The sequence below is a fragment of the Phycodurus eques genome, chromosome 5 (assembly GCF_024500275.1).
Source record: "Phycodurus eques isolate BA_2022a chromosome 5, UOR_Pequ_1.1, whole genome shotgun sequence".
Lineage (NCBI taxonomy): Eukaryota > Metazoa > Chordata > Actinopteri > Syngnathiformes > Syngnathidae > Phycodurus > Phycodurus eques.
Window position 1 is genome coordinate 31,047,916 of NC_084529.1, and position 14,584 is coordinate 31,062,499.

Genomic DNA, 14,584 nt, shown 5'->3' on the forward strand with positions numbered 1-14,584 from the left:
TCGAACTGCCATCACTACTACTCTGCTTCCTGGCTACTGTCAAAGGGCCCTTGGGCTCGGCACCTTCCCCGGCCACCCAGCTTGAGAGGTGCAGAGAGGGAGAGGGAGGGGGGACATTGAGTGAGTGAGCGAACGAGCGAGCACGTCGTGAAGTGTGCACGTGGATAACAAACGTGCTCCAATGTTGCCCAGCGTGCACCATCGGAATGTGACGGTTTCATGTTCACGGGGAGTTGGAGGCTATGCCAGCGGACACTGGCTAATCACGGGGCACATGTAGAAAACACACAACCGATCACACACGCAACATTCACATCTCTGAGTGGGAAATGAACCCAAGGCAGGTGAGGGAACCACGTAAGTATTTTTTATTCAATGTCTCAAACTCTGAATGCAAACAAGGAGCTTTGTTTCAAACATTAGTATTTCTACACAACCACAATGTGCAGTGAAAATAATGGCTAATTAACCAATAAAATGTGAAACTGTACTTGCATGCATGCCTTGGATTCTGATCAGATCACACACTAATTTACAGAAATAGTTGCTGCCACATTGTTTTGTCCAAACCTCTCGTTGGATTAAGACATTCATAGTGAATAAAGCATTTTGAGCCATTACAATCACATCAGTGTTCAGATCGTGTGTTGTAAATTGGGACAGTCATACACTCTGCTGCGGTCGAGAGTAGTGTTGAAACAATTGTCGCGGTACATCCCGCTCTTGCCCAGGTGTCTAGTGAATTTCTGCGATTTAGGGTGGAATGTACATGGTGTAGTTTCAACGGTGGGAGGGTACAGACCATAGTCACTGGAGGTGGTCCTGTACAGGGGGTTCTGAGGTTTGAGCCACGGTGTTGAAGCTGCGCCTTTGAAAGATAGAGTGGTGGTGCAGGAGAAAACTGGGTTTCCAGGGGTGACGCATGTTTTTAGGTTTTCTGCCTGCTCTTCATCCGGGGCTGACATCACTGAACCACCTGCTAAAAAAAAAAAAAAACGAAACAAAAAAAACATGCTTATTAAAATGTTAATCATAACACAATGAAGACAGTTTAATATAGTTCTGCGAATACCTGTGCTGTTGGTAAAAATGTGTCAATATGAAATACAAACACAGAAATGTCTCTCGTGTCTTGTGGAGGAGCGATCGTAGTCTTCATCTTCATCCACACAGATGCCAATTGGACAAAGCATTTTAATTGAGATATTATCAGGCCACATATAACACTATATTAGAGAAGCTACTTGCCATTTTGCTAGACTGGTTAAATGATGACGTTTCTTCACCTTGTCTTTGTCATTGCAGCATAGGGGATCAACAGGTGACGCCATTTTGTCACGTGAGTACTGTACGCCGATTCGTGGCAAACTATTATTTCGTGTTGTCAATATTTCCTTCAAAATATTTAATTGCGATAATTGCATAATAGATGACATTGTTACTTTAATTATAATAATAGTAGTAAATTAATCCCTAAATCGATCATCAGTACTAGAAATGAAGGAAAACATAATTGGGGAATTTGTCAGATTTGTTGCCCCAAACCTCAACAAAAACAACATAGTTAACTTTAAAAAACGTACCGTCCAAAGGGGGATCCTCAGAACTCGTGTCTGCTTTCTTCAGCTGTTCGCAGTCCAGTCTAGTTTCCATAGCGACCATTAAACACCGGCGAGGCCTGCAAGTCAAAGGCTTACAAAATGTTTAAGCTAATGCGGCCACAATAACCACCTTTCCGAATTTGTTTAGAATGATTTAAACTTTTAAAAGTGTGTTTGCAAGAACGTTTCGACGTAAAATTCTGGCATTTCCCAAAACATACGACTGCGTCATTTTACGTCATCGCCACGCGTCGGAGTATGACGTCTGAAAACACGCGCCGTTCTTAATGCAACCCACATAACGTCTCAATTTCGAACTGATTTAAATCTTCACCCCGTGCCGCACATTAAGAATATATTATACATTTGTCGAAGGAGCGGTTCCGTCAAGTTTAAAGCAGGTCATATTCTGAGTATGGACAGTGAAATCCAACGAGACGGAAGAGTTTTGGATCTAACCGATGATGCCTGGAGGGAAGACAGACTACCCTATGAGGATGTCACAATCCCAGTAGTAAGTCAGCTCATGCATGTTTGTCAACCGACGTTAACATTAGAAACGGACAACCGTGCGTTATATCGTCTTTGTTAAGCTAAATGTCAAATTTCTCAAGACAAATGTTTACCCCCCCCCCCTCTAAAAACACAAGCATTAGTTGTGTTTTTAGAGGGGGGGGAGGGGGGGGGGTAACACATCAGTGCTTTACTTACAGTAAAGTATTTGGAACAATGCTGATTGTAAGGGAGTAAAACAAACTTCAAAGTCACAGTAGGAAAGTTACAATTTTAGGTTGTATCCTTTGACTGTACGTGTATCTCTCCCCGAATGATGTGGCCTAATGTTACAGTCTTAACAAGTGAACATAAACTCGGTCTGATTACTACCTCGAACAGACGTACTATACTCCTGTCCATTCATCCAGCCTCAGTTTTTGCTTTTCAACGTATCACTTTTTTTTTTATGGAGTCTTATTTTTTTTTGCTCGTTTTAAAATCTCGCAGCCTACGTATGTTTGGGTTGCGGGAGGAATGACTACCCGGAGGGAGCCCACCCAGTCCACAGTAATTTGGTTAGAGTAATCTCATTTTGTTGTTGCTGCCTTTCAGAGCGAACTCCCTGAGGCTGAGCAGGACAATGGGGGATCCACAGAGTCTGTGAAGGAACAAGAGATGAAGTGGACAGACCTTTCCCTCCAGAGCCTCCATGAAAACACTCAGAACACCGGGTGTTGAATCACTACTGGCATGGGAGTGGAGAACATCAGCTTTGTTCACATCTTCGTTGGGACGCTTTAGCAAGCTCTGATTGCTTTGTTGGGATGTTTTAGTCTGCTAATCTTAGTTGCACATATGGTATGCAGCGTGGCTTCATGAATGTTATCTCACGATTAACCGTTGCAGGTTTTCGGGTGTTCTAATTAAGGAGCAGTCACTTAACAAAATGTTCATCAGCTCTATGTTGTCACATTGTGCTTTAATTGACGTCTTCAAATCTGCACTAAATCTCTCCACGCAGTTTAAGAAGAGGCAGGTTCGCGTTTGAATGTCACCCTTTTATGTTAATAGTTGGTAGTGTCTTTAACATAATTAAAACCGAAGACACACACGACCCTGGTGGTTTCATTGGACACGGAGAACAAAAAGGGAATGAAAGCAGGCCTTACAAGTTAGTTCAAGCACTGAAACTGCAATGTATCAGTTCCTTATCCATCCTGTGCAGGGTCATGCAGATATAACAATTATATTGTTCTATGAGCATGCATGCAACACACACAAAAACATTCTCTCTTGCAACTTCCCAAACTTGTCTCTCGAATACTTTGTAAGTAATATTCTAACGACTGCTCAATTGTCACTGCCTCAAAGTAGTATGCTGACCACTACACAATTGTCACTGCCTAAGAGTGTCTGCCGCAAGCTTGCGGATGTGGACATGTGGTCCGTTCCCTTGGAGGCCTGAAGGGTGTTTGTAGGAGCCTCCCAGACGATCCCAGAAAGTAAAGCATTGTCCATAGTTGTAGTTGAAGAAGAGGTGATGATCCACGTGGTGGGCGGCGCCATTTATAATGCTTATCAAGGGGCCGGGGATGCGGTAGTCGCCGTCGTGGATGGAGATGGTCCAGATATTGACGAAGATGAAGAGGGACAGGTAAACAACCTGAAATGCAAAATGTCCAAAATATACTGTACATTAATAGAGCCTTTACAGAATGCAGTCAATTCAATGTGGATTAATCACCTTCCACAATCACCTTGTGGAGCGGGAAGACGAAAGGGTAGACGTGGTAGGGTAAGCTCTGCAGGAAGCCGTCGAGTGGGTGGAAGGCGTGGCTTGCAAACGGTGTGGGGATCTTGAAGAAATGATGCTGCTTATGTAAGTACTGAGGGGAGTAGGAAGGAGATGCAAATCAGGTGCGCTGTGGTTCAGTCATTGTCTCAGTCCAGAGAGTTAAGAGTTTCTAACTCAAATTTTGAAACCTGAAAGTCAACTGAAATGACAACAAGCACGAGACAAAAATAAGAAGCCGAGATCCTAAAGACAAATCAGAAGAAGTATTTCAAATGAGGGGACTCCACCATTTTGGTTCTTTGCCAGAGGAACATCTTCATGACTCATACCAAAAAGACAAATTCCTAAGTAATTTTGTTTGTTCGTCGATTACTGTCGGTCTCTTTCAAGGCGACTGTCTGGTTCATGGAGACTAATAGATGGGACTTTGAGCATTTGCTTTGGGGACTGCTATATTGTGACTTACAGTGGATACACATCCCTGTTCAAATGTCAGGTTTTTGTGTCATTAAAACATTTTTGGACCAAGATGCGTCATTTCAAAACTTCCTCCACCATTAATATGACCTATGACCTGTACGAACCCAACCATAACAAAATCGAAAGGTGAGAGAAGGTGTTCTGCTCGGATGAAACGAAGATCGCGCGTTTTTGCCATAATTCCAAAAGGTATGTTTGGCACAAACACAACACTGTTATCACCGAAAGATAGGATGTCGGTGGCAGCATCATGCTTTGGTGGAAGGAATTACGAACAGTTCAAAATGGCAGTATGTGCTAGCACAAAAACTATAGACATGCTAAAATAATTTGAGAAAAGAATTAAGGAAAAGCCTACTAGAACAGCTGGAATAGAGTCAGAGGCACTTTAAGTGGTGGCAGGTGTGTGCTGATTAGTTTGAATGTGAGTGATTAACCTTAAGCACAGCCACATCCCAGTCAGAAGAGGGTGTGCACAATTGTGCAACCACATTATTTTAGATGATCATTTTTACTTTCCTCAAAGATTTTTTTCTCAATTCTATTGAGTTGTATAGGTGACATTAATGGTGGGGAAAAACATGTATTTATCCGGGTCAAATTTTGTAATAGATCACAAAAACCTGCCTTTTCAACATGCATGTGTACACTTTTCATATCAAACACGCAAAGTTCTTTCTCAGAACATGTCAACCCTCCACAAAGTTTCATGGAGGCCCGTTTAATTTTCAATCACGCACTTTGAGACTTCGTGGAACCATAGAACAAGTCAACAAACATTGCGTACATTGCTACATTAGATTGTAACCACGGAGCTTCCAACTATGCCACTGTGCCAATGGTTCTCCAAATTAATTACACCCCCAATTCCAATGAAGTTGGGGCGTTGTGTTAAACATAAATAAAAAGAGAATACAATGATTTGCAAATCATGTTCATCCTCTATTTTATCGAATACACTCCAAAGACAAGATGTTTAACGTTCAAACCGATAAACGTTATTGTATTGACCGTCATTGGTTTTCTGAAGTGTTCCTGAGCCCACGTGGCGACATCCTTTACGCCTTGATGCCGGTTTTTGATGCAGTGCCGCCCGAGGGATCGAAGGGCACGGGCATTCAATGTCGGTTTTCGGCCTTGCCGCTTCCACGCAGCGACTTCTCCAGATTCTCTGAACCCTTGGATGATATTGTGGACCGTAGCTGATGAAATCCCTAAATTCCTTGCAATTGCACGTTGAGGAACATTGTCCTTAAACCGGTCGACTATTTTCTCACGCACATGCTCACAAAGAGGTGAACCTCGCCCCACAACAATTACTGTATTCTGTTTTTATTCATGTTTAACACAACGTCCCAACTTCATCGGAATTGGGGTTGTAGAATATGACTGAATATTTAAGGCTTTTAAACAAGGTGTTAGATTGTCCAGTTTAGACCAATCAATCATGTTACTCTTGACTCTATATGGCTACTGCAGTTGAATATTGTAACCTGCCTTATAGATACTCCTATGATGCATGGAGCGGTGTATCCAGTAGATGCACATGTCCGTAAAGAACAAGAATCCAACGATGTTCAGGAACACCCCAGGCCAGCCTGACACACAAGCAAAGCACTTGGGTCGAAGAACGTTTGTATTAATGCATGGCTGCTTAGAACTGTTGGAATGAGTGTGTTTCTTCTTCAGTGCAATGACCCTCACCCTGAGAAGATTGGCTGACATCATCAAAGAGTTTGCTGTGTCCCCTAATCTCCAAGAAGAAAAGCACCGCTGTCGGGAAACTCATCCAGATGAGGGAGGTCGTTGCAAGTTGGATCTCTTTCCTTACCTGGTTCTATCGTTGGATAAAAGACAAATAGTAAAGAGTTTGATTCGCCTATTTTGAATCCGCTAATTTGACTTTATGATTTGGAACTGCACCGACCAGCTACATTATAAGGTAGTCTTTTCACAATCTAGTGAGCTACAATAGTACAAGGGAATATGCATTTACAAACATAATGCTCATTTTGTACCAACATTTATCATTTCTTGTGATTGTGGTGGTGTAGAACTGCTCTGCATTATACTGAGAACTCTTTCTAATATTTTGACTCTGATGTGGCTCAATGAGGTAACCAATTTTCACAAATGGCTACCCGTTTATATTAAGTGTTTGGACTCATTGTATTGTGCAAGTGCCCCAATAATCTATTCACATTTGACCTTTAACACATTCACTGCCATTGGCGGCTTTAGAAGTCAAATATCCACGTTGACGAGGAAGGCTGGCAGTGAATGAGTTTTGATAAAACTAATACTGCATTTCTTCCGCCCACAGCAATGATTTTTTTGGGATGACGTTCTTGCAGAAAGCTCACATTTATAACAGAATGTTCATATAAGATGTATTCAACAGCCCACCTCAATGAAATGTGGATGTTCCATGAGCCTGTGGTCAAAGACGAAGTAGAAACTCAGTGTGCCAAAGACTAAGTAAACCATTTGTGCTCCCAGGTTGGTCAGCAGGCTCAGGCTGATGAGTTGACGCAGAGCCCCGCCCTCGGGCCACGACGCTGGGTAAACATGTGGAGTGAAGACGTAACGGTCTGCAACTTTCAGCACATGATCCATGCCACTGTCTGTCTGTTGGGAAACGATAATACTATTATCTACCACAACAAAGCTAATCCGATCATGTAAACATGATTATCAGATCATATACTTGCAAAATTCCATCCTGTAGCCAACACAAGCTTTGGTGTCCCCGATTGTGTATGATGAGGTGACTACACGTTAATATGGCTTTCACCAGTCATAACAGTTTTCTGAGCAATGTGGCCCGCAACCAAAATGAGATCAATCATCTCCACCGTCAAGTTTTATGACCATTTAAAAATGTTTGAATTCATCACTTCTATACTTTATTGTCACAGTGCAGCTATTAAAGGAAAGTATGCAGCTGCACTCCAACCACACGAAGTGTTAACATGAGAAACAAAATGCAGCCTTAGAGACAGAATCATAAGCAACGTATTCCGAAAGTGTACTTTTCATCATCGTTACGCTGAACGAACCTGCTACGGGACCGAGGCCAGCTGTGAAAAGCGTCCTAGACAGTCGAAAAGTCCTTCCCCACCTTTCAACGCACGTACGTTCACCAGCTGTAATTCCGAATAAAACAACACTGTGACTGTACGATGCAAACTAAGCCACGTGCTGCTGACACAAATTCTCATTTCATCATCTGAATATGGATTTTTTTTTTTTTACATACTCAAAGTTTTAGAGAGACGAGCTGACCCTTTCGCTGCTTTTTCCTGCAGACATGTGCCACGAGTACGTTGGAAGCATTCGCAGCCTCATAATGTGGACTCGAACCAAGATCCCAGCACGCTCAGCAAATACAGTGAACGGAGCTCATATTTGATCATGTCTGCTATGATCGGCCGTAACTTCACACAGTATGGAATGATACAAACAACTGTTTTGTCCTAAAACGAGTTGCCTCCCATTTCTTGACATTGCACCATTTGAAATAAATATGATGGTGGACTGTATGTTCCCATGTTAGATTTATTGACTCAGAACATTTTGCCCTTTCATGTCGACGCCCACTGCGACAGTCTGGTGTGGTTTTGCTGAAAGGAACACAAATATATTTCAAAAACATCCCGTCAGACTTGTCCTATACATGCCAACTAAACATATCATGCTTTCTATCCACGCATGAAAAAGTGAACAATGCGTTATTTCTTCTTACAATCTGGAAGTATACAAGAAAAAAAATAAAATAATAATAATAATAAGGAAAAGGGACAGAATTGTCATTTGTAAATAAAGCTTCCATTTTAAAAAAAAATAATAATAAATTCAATAAATAGAAAAGTCAGTTCAACTCTGTATTTGATTTCTTTTAGTACGTCATGTACCACATAATAGCGTAATAAATACTTTCCCAATTTAAAGCTTAACTTATTCATATTTGTACAACTTTTTGGAATACTCAAACAAGAACCGTAAAAAAAAAACTTGTGTATTTTAAAAGTATCCAAAGTAGAATTTTACAAAGTGGCTCCATTCGATTTTTACAACAGACAGATAGGCTGGGGCGATTCGAGGATCAGAGGTTTAGGGGTGCTGGGATTGATGCTTGCAAGAACTGTATGGTTTTACACGGATCTAGATTGCTTAAAAAGGACATACAGTTTAAAACTTTTCCCTCAAATTTTAGGGGGGCTTCGACTGACTGCAGATGGGCCAGGTCGTTTGAAAATGAGAGAAAAAAAAGGTTGAATTAAAAAAAATGATCTGTAGAATAGTTATTTTTTTAAAATGAAATAATAATTCATCTTCGAACAATTATTAATTAACCAATCCTTCAATAAAATACATTAAAAAAATGCTAAGTGTATGCGATTGGCTGGCAACCAGTCCGAGTTTGTGCAATACATCATGCACAATAATGAATTCCTCGATTATCTAATGAGATAAGATGCATACAGACACTTTAATTCATCAATATTAGGAATGCAACAAATATGATATTAAAGAACGGAGCCGGCCTTGTGAGGGCTGCGGGCCATACTTTGGCCACCCTTGTTTTTAGACTTTCGACAGGAAGAATGGGGGGCGTCGACGTTTCCCTCGTTTCATGGTCATGGACAGATGATGATGACCTATCATGGCTTGACATGATCGGCAGGAGTGCAAACACCTTGTTCCGGAAAGGAGAAAAGCATTCCGACTCGATTTTGGAGTGCGATTGAACGTTACGCTATCCACCAATACCGTTTTCAATTCGCATCGGGTAGACAGCGAGTCGTCCTCAATACACGCCCACCTCTTTTGCACACAACTGACATGCGAATGAGTCAAAGGTTGTTGTTTGTTTTTCTCCCACTGCACACGGTCCTTGAAGGCAGCACCTCGCACCGCCACAGCCTGTTGATTGTTTTGCTCACGAGCGCCTTTGAGGGCGAGTGGCGCGTTTAAGTGCCGTGTGCACCTCGAGATGACGAGGACACAAAAATACAAATCGTTTTTGAGAAATTCCCCAGATTGGAATAAGTAAAACTGTTTTGTTAGTTTTTTTTACGTGATAACTCTGTATTACATTACGATTAACGGGCTTCTAAACAATCAATGACATTATGACACAAACACATGCAAAAAAATACAAAGCGAACCTGAATAACGTATGCCCATTCTCAATCCACATCAATTAATGGGAGCCTAAATAGGCTACAACAAGTAATGACCTTAATTATTCCTTTAAATTCACGTTTTCCTTTTCAAATAAACAGTCATCTTTGAATGACCCCATGGAGTAAATGGGTTTACGTAATGTTCACAAAACACACCATGTGGTCGCCTGAGATGAATCTCTGTTCCCACTTCTGGCTGCACGTTTAAACCAAAAAGGTCGTGTGCACAAACTCATGTGTAACAAACGCATCTTGCACACGGCCCCGCTGCTCGCTGGACTTTATAAAACGGCAGCTTAACTCCGCCACTCACCCACGACGACGACCATCACTTGCTCATTCTGCGAAGCATCTGACCAGCACGCAGCATGGACCCTTGCGACTGCTCCAAGAGTGAGTACATATCGAAGCCGCTTCAATCCTGTGTGGCTAATTATTGTGTTTGATTCGTTTTAAATCTGACCTTATTTTGATTTTGATTTGTGTGTGTGTGTGTGTGTGTGTGTGTGCGCGCGCACAGCTGGAACCTGCAAATGCGCCGGATCTTGTACATGCACCAACTGCTCCTGCACCACTTGCAAGAAGAGTAAGTCAAAACTCATTCACTTAAACCGCCGAGAAGGAATGCTCACTGCTTGTCTTTAAATCCTAGTAGGTTTTTTTTTTAAATTTTAATTTTATTTTTTCAAAGCCCTTTCCCACTGGGCTTCTAACGTGTCACAAAATATCTTGGTATAGGCACTCGTGGATTTTGTTTAGTGGTGGTGGGGATATTGGTGTTTATTTATTTTGTCGTCCTCCTGCAGGCTGCTGCTCTTGTTGCCCCGCCGGATGCAGCAAGTGTGCATCGGGCTGCGTGTGCAAAGGGAAGACGTGTGACACGAGCTGCTGTCAGTGAGGAGCTTCTGCCTTCATCTGGATGCAACCGTCATTTGATTCGCTGATTTGATGGGCACCTGCCCTGTCTGTCATGTATTTTGTATTTGATCAGGACTGAAATAAATGCTTTCCTTAATGTGAATTCAGTTGTGTGTTTGGTGGTTGTTGTTGTTGTTTTTTTTTTTTAAATCGTAGTATGTTCACAGAGGGTGGTGGTGGCTGTTACATCGGGATTAATTCCTTATTATTATTATTATGTATGAGTGTTCAACAGTTGTATGGTCAGAGAAAAGAAACTGTCCCTGAATCTGGATGTTCTGATGTGGATACTGCGAAACCTCCTGCCAGAGGTCAGCATGGAAAACAGTTTGTGGTGGGGTGGGTAGGGTCCAAGACAGTTGGTGATAAGTGTTAGAAAAGATGGATGGATAATCAAATGTTTAAAAGTTCTTGGTCTCCTCTGGAGATTAATATTGCTTATAATTAAGATGTCTTTCCACTTGTGACATTTTTGGTTGTTGGATTTCCCCCCCCAATTTAAAATGTGGCTCTTAGTGAAGCTTGAGAAATGTAGTTTTAGAGGCATCTGATGATCTGGCATTTTGTTGACTTGGATCAGAAGTGCAAAAAAAAAAGAAGTTCTCATTTGACAAAATTTATGAGTTTAACCTACTTCAATTATATCAACGTTATTAAAACCGTAAACGCGTAACTGAAAAAAATCAAAACAAAACAAAACGAAAGGTTTTTAATTCGACTTTGCCCATCTCCGGAACTTTCGGACAATGCTGACTTTAGTTCCCCGTAGGAAATATTACAGTGCGGTACACCGGAAGTGACGTCATACGGTGCGTAGCTGTTGATTTAACGCCATGTCGGTTAGGCAATAGCGCGTAACCTACATCGAATATATTTGTTTAAAATTAAATCAACATGCCGAAGGTCGTGTCGAGAAGTGTTGTGTGCTCAGACACGCGAGACCGAGAGGAGTACGACGACGGAGAAAAGCCTCTCCATGTCTACTACTGCCTGTGCGGCCAGATGGTGCTGGTCCTGGACTGCCAGCTGGAGAAGCTCCCCATGAGGCCCCGAGACCGAGCCCGGGTGATCGACGCCGTCAAACGCGCGCACAAATTCTGCAACGTGGAGCAGGACGAGAACACGTACATCAAGAGAGCCGAGGGCATCGAGAGGCAGTACCGCAAGAAGTGCGCCAAGTGCGGCTTGCTGCTCTTCTACCAGCACCAGGAGAAGAACACCCAGGCCACCTTCGTCGTGGAAGGAGCGGTGGTCAAATTCGGGCAGGGGATCGGGAACACCAGTATGTACAGTCATAAGCAGCCCGAGGCACCCAAGAAGGTCCGCGTGATGATGACGAAGCGAACCAAAGACATGGGCAAGTTCAGCTCCGTCACCGTGTCCACCATCGACGAGGAGGAGGAGGAGATCGAGGCCAGGGAGGTGGCCGACTCCTACGCCCAGAACGCCAAAGTGATCGAGAAGCAGCTGGAGAGGAAGGGCATGAGCAAGAGGAGGCTGCAGGAGCTGGCCGAGCTGGAGGCCAAGAGGGCCAAGATGAAGGGCACCCTGATTGACAATCAGTTCAAGTAGAGAAGGCCTGATGAAGGACACGAACACTGTGAAGAGACTTCAAGTGGGGCCATACAAAAGGCACTTGTGGTGGACATTTTGGTTAAAATGTCATTTTGTAGGGGAGCGCAGTGGTGTACTGCTGGTGAGTGCTTGCATGGCTTTTCTCTGGGTACACCGGCTTCCTTCCACTTTGCAAGTCATGCATGTGAGGTTCATTCAAGACTAAATTGTACATTGGGAATGGCGCTTTGTCTATATGTGCCCAGTTCACTGTGTACTCACTTGAGGAAATCAATGTTATTTTGTATTTCGACCAAATAAAGTTTTTTTTTTTTTTTTTAAATTAATTTTTAAAAATTCATTTCTGAAGAACCCCAGACTGACTTAAGTGTTAAAACCACAAATTCAAACGACGTCTCACTGTTACTGCCGTACTTCTTTTTTTTTTTAACGATGTCAGTGTTTTTCATGTAAATATTTACTGTAATGATGACTTTACTACTTACTGCATTAGCATAGGATAGTGATAGACTATAGCTCCATCATACAACGAGGACCCCAGTAGTATGTTGTCACAAGCCGAATGTTAAAACTGTCTTCTAAATAAATACATTTAAAAAGGGGGTTGGGGGGTTAGGTGTCTGTCTGTAAAGTGGCGTGAGCTGCATTTTGTCACATTTAACTCCAAACAGTAATAATAATTAGACAAAATAACCTAGTGTGCATTTTTGAGTGCTGCTTATTTTGGCACATTTACTGCTATATTTGTCAACTTAAAATATATTGAATAGTTTTTAAAAACTTAAAACTCAATGCTAAATCTAAAATGTTACATGTGAACTCTAAATCTGAATGTTGAATATAAATTGCTTAAATTGTGGCAGGAGTCAAGGGGGTGTGTAGAGAGCTGGGCAGCAGCCGAATGCGGGGACCTTGGCGATCCCATCCCTGGCGACAGAAGCTGGCTCTAGGGATGTGGAATGTCACCTCTCTGGCAGGGAAAGAGCCTGAACTGGTGTGCGAGGATGAGAAATTTTGGCTGGATATAGTCGGGCTCGCCTCGACACAGGGCTTGGGCTCTGGTACCAGAGATTGGACTCTCTTCCACTCTGGAGTCCCCCACGGTGAGAGAGAGAGGCACCGAGCAAGTGGGATTGCGCCCCGGCTTTACGTTGAGGTTCACCCCAGCTGACGAGATGGATGGGGGGGGATGGGTCCTGACTGTTGTTTGTGCCTATGCTGTACATAGTACATACTGCGTAGAGCAACCAGTCCTCTCTAAGATAGATATCCCTCCCTCGTCTTATCGGAAATGTCGCTTGGTGTGTTCCTCACACCACACCCACAGCATATGATTTTTTGATAGGTTTACAAGACTAGCGATGAAACGGCCACCGCTTTAACATAAATTTAAATGAGTAGTTTAGTATGAATGCTAGTTTCTCTCATGATTCTTAACTTGCATCAAATAATTTGTGTTGTCATTTTGATAACTAGTTCCTCAAGCCCTTTTGGATAGTGGACTGCACTGAGTGTCTTCTGCAGTACTGTTATTAACCAGCTGGGGGAGTGACGAGCTCTAATACTGTCTATTGAAGAGGGCGAGCAAGTGGGATATCCGGCGCGGGTCTGCTGCCTCGTCCAATCAGCTTCGCCCTCTGAAGTGCCGGGGCGAATAACCATAGATAACCATACATATACTATTAAGGTGCATGGTATTCTGCTGCACTTACTAGCATTTTTTTTAAATCGTGCGTTGTGAAGAGTCCAGACTCTATTTCTTCTCAAACCGCAGGTAAGGAAGATTGTGACTACGTGCAAAAAAAAGTATTTGGAAGTCGAGCTACGACTTTTCCATGTGAGTTAGTATTAGCTCGTAAGCTAACCGCTAATCGCCTCTGAATATACAGCAAAGCTAACACGCTTAATGTAGCCTACACGTCAAAGCGAGACCAATGTGGCACCGGGTTTACTGTAAAGGCGCAAGGTTTTCCTCATACCACCTTTGATCGTGGTCACACATGGCAGAAATTATAGCTGGTGTTGATGATTGTGCTAGTTAGATAGCCAGCTGTCAAAGGAGAGATTTTTCGGAGGAGATACGTGTTTGACGTTTTATGACATCAGTGGTTTCTTTCCCATGGGTGGTTAATGTAGTTTCCTTTCATATGAATTCATATGTCCCGGTCACAATAGCTACACGTGTATGTAATCCTGAATAATCGTTGTAGTTATAGTAGACCCGCCACATCATTTTATGTAGTCCACGAAACCAAATCATGTGCGTCTCACAGTCTACTTCATGCTTTTTCTTAAATCTGTTGCAAAATTGCAAAGCGTCTTCAGTTTTAAAAACCTTGCGGTTGCAAGCATTTTTTAAAATAAATTGAACACATTGTCATTATTATTAGATCATAATTTTTTTGTATATACTGTATGTAATAATATGAGGAAGCGATTATACTTTTACATGGTTTCACAGTCATAACGGCCCTCTCGGCCTTCCTTCCTTCCATCCGTCCTTCCTTCCTTCCTTCCTTCCTTCCTAATGG

The 14,584-nt window shown here is 42.5% G+C and overlaps 6 protein-coding genes across 12 annotated transcripts in view; 4 read left to right on the top strand and 2 right to left on the bottom strand.

Moving 5' to 3' along the window:
- Positions 1-352: 352 nt before the first annotated feature.
- LOC133402485 (piercer of microtubule wall 2 protein-like) lies at positions 353-1,839 on the bottom strand. Of its 3 annotated transcripts, none has more exons than XM_061676265.1 (2): positions 1,584-1,839; positions 353-976 (listed from the first exon to the last, which is right to left on the bottom strand). In XM_061676265.1, exons 1-2 carry the CDS (start codon positions 1,660-1,662, stop codon positions 636-638), a joined length of 420 nt encoding a protein of 139 aa, XP_061532249.1. In that variant the 5' UTR covers positions 1,663-1,839; the 3' UTR covers positions 353-635. The 3 variants fall into 3 exon arrangements, 2 of the variants coding, with proteins under 2 accessions (XP_061532249.1, XP_061532248.1); XM_061676264.1 differs by having other exon boundaries at positions 353-979; XR_009768523.1 differs by lacking the exon at positions 1,584-1,839 and adding an exon at positions 1,073-1,351 and having other exon boundaries at positions 967-979.
- Positions 1,840-1,843: 4 nt separating this feature from the next.
- On the top strand, positions 1,844-5,464 carry anapc13 (anaphase promoting complex subunit 13). Its single transcript, XM_061676266.1, has 2 exons — positions 1,844-2,115; positions 2,709-5,464. The coding sequence occupies exons 1-2, from the start codon at positions 2,017-2,019 to the stop codon at positions 2,832-2,834; spliced, it is 225 nt and encodes a 74-aa protein (XP_061532250.1). The 5' UTR covers positions 1,844-2,016; the 3' UTR covers positions 2,835-5,464.
- LOC133402484 (lathosterol oxidase-like) lies at positions 3,059-10,076 on the bottom strand. Of its 3 annotated transcripts, XM_061676263.1 has the most exons (7): positions 7,631-7,951; positions 7,431-7,517; positions 6,778-6,999; positions 6,076-6,208; positions 5,869-5,969; positions 3,854-3,982; positions 3,059-3,759 (listed from the first exon to the last, which is right to left on the bottom strand). In XM_061676263.1, the coding sequence occupies exons 3-7, from the start codon at positions 6,985-6,987 to the stop codon at positions 3,493-3,495; spliced, it is 840 nt and encodes a 279-aa protein (XP_061532247.1). In that variant the 5' UTR covers positions 6,988-6,999; positions 7,431-7,517; positions 7,631-7,951; the 3' UTR covers positions 3,059-3,492. The 3 variants fall into 3 exon arrangements, with proteins under 3 accessions (XP_061532247.1, XP_061532246.1, XP_061532245.1); XM_061676262.1 differs by lacking the exons at positions 7,431-7,517; positions 7,631-7,951 and adding an exon at positions 9,717-10,076; XM_061676261.1 differs by lacking the exon at positions 7,431-7,517 and having other exon boundaries at positions 7,657-7,952.
- mt2 (metallothionein 2) lies at positions 9,844-10,581 on the top strand. Its single transcript, XM_061676267.1, has 3 exons — positions 9,844-9,953; positions 10,081-10,146; positions 10,367-10,581. Exons 1-3 carry the CDS (start codon positions 9,929-9,931, stop codon positions 10,456-10,458), a joined length of 183 nt encoding a protein of 60 aa, XP_061532251.1. The 5' UTR covers positions 9,844-9,928; the 3' UTR covers positions 10,459-10,581.
- A 690-nt stretch (positions 10,582-11,271) lies between these two features.
- Positions 11,272-12,655, top strand: steep1 (STING1 ER exit protein 1). Its single transcript, XM_061676292.1, has one exon. It carries the CDS (start codon positions 11,373-11,375, stop codon positions 12,048-12,050), a length of 678 nt encoding a protein of 225 aa, XP_061532276.1. The 5' UTR covers positions 11,272-11,372; the 3' UTR covers positions 12,051-12,655.
- Positions 12,083-14,584, top strand: part of nup93 (nucleoporin 93) — a 31,460-nt gene continuing 28,958 nt past the window's right edge. For 2 of the 3 annotated variants that reach the window (XM_061676287.1, XM_061676285.1), the window contains exon 1: positions 13,681-13,827. The gene's annotated coding sequence lies outside the window, so the exon portion shown is untranslated. Of the gene's footprint in view, positions 12,175-13,680; positions 13,828-14,584 lie in introns of those variants that run through there. The other variant, XM_061676286.1, reaches the window with a different exon arrangement.

What these genes read in the sequence shown, in the direction of transcription:
- LOC133402485 (XM_061676264.1), bottom strand. Translation starts at nt 1,662, where the DNA reads ATGGTCGCTATGGAAACTAGACTGGACTGCGAACAGCTGAAGAAAGCA. An exon ending in TGAGGATCCCCCTTTGGACG is followed by an intron (nt 980 to 1,583) that starts GTACGTTTTTTA and finishes TTTTTTTTTTAG; the next exon opens with CAGGTGGTTCAGTGATGTCA.
- LOC133402484 (XM_061676261.1), bottom strand. Translation starts at nt 7,719, where the DNA reads ATGAGGCTGCGAATGCTTCCAACGTACTCGTGGCACATGTCTGCAGGA. An exon ending in TGTCAGCCAATCTTCTCAGG is followed by an intron (nt 5,970 to 6,075) that starts GTGAGGGTCATT and finishes CTTGTGTGTCAG; the next exon opens with GCTGGCCTGGGGTGTTCCTG. An exon ending in TCGTCTTCCCGCTCCACAAG is followed by an intron (nt 3,760 to 3,853) that starts GTGATTGTGGAA and finishes TTTGCATTTCAG; the next exon opens with GTTGTTTACCTGTCCCTCTT.
- mt2 (XM_061676267.1), top strand. Translation starts at nt 9,929, where the DNA reads ATGGACCCTTGCGACTGCTCCAAGA. An exon ending in CCCTTGCGACTGCTCCAAGA is followed by an intron (nt 9,954 to 10,080) that starts GTGAGTACATAT and finishes GCGCGCGCACAG; the next exon opens with CTGGAACCTGCAAATGCGCC. An exon ending in CTGCACCACTTGCAAGAAGA is followed by an intron (nt 10,147 to 10,366) that starts GTAAGTCAAAAC and finishes GTCCTCCTGCAG; the next exon opens with GCTGCTGCTCTTGTTGCCCC.
- anapc13 (XM_061676266.1), top strand. Translation starts at nt 2,017, where the DNA reads ATGGACAGTGAAATCCAACGAGACGGAAGAGTTTTGGATCTAACCGAT. An exon ending in AGGATGTCACAATCCCAGTA is followed by an intron (nt 2,116 to 2,708) that starts GTAAGTCAGCTC and finishes GCTGCCTTTCAG; the next exon opens with AGCGAACTCCCTGAGGCTGA.
- steep1 (XM_061676292.1), top strand. Translation starts at nt 11,373, where the DNA reads ATGCCGAAGGTCGTGTCGAGAAGTGTTGTGTGCTCAGACACGCGAGAC.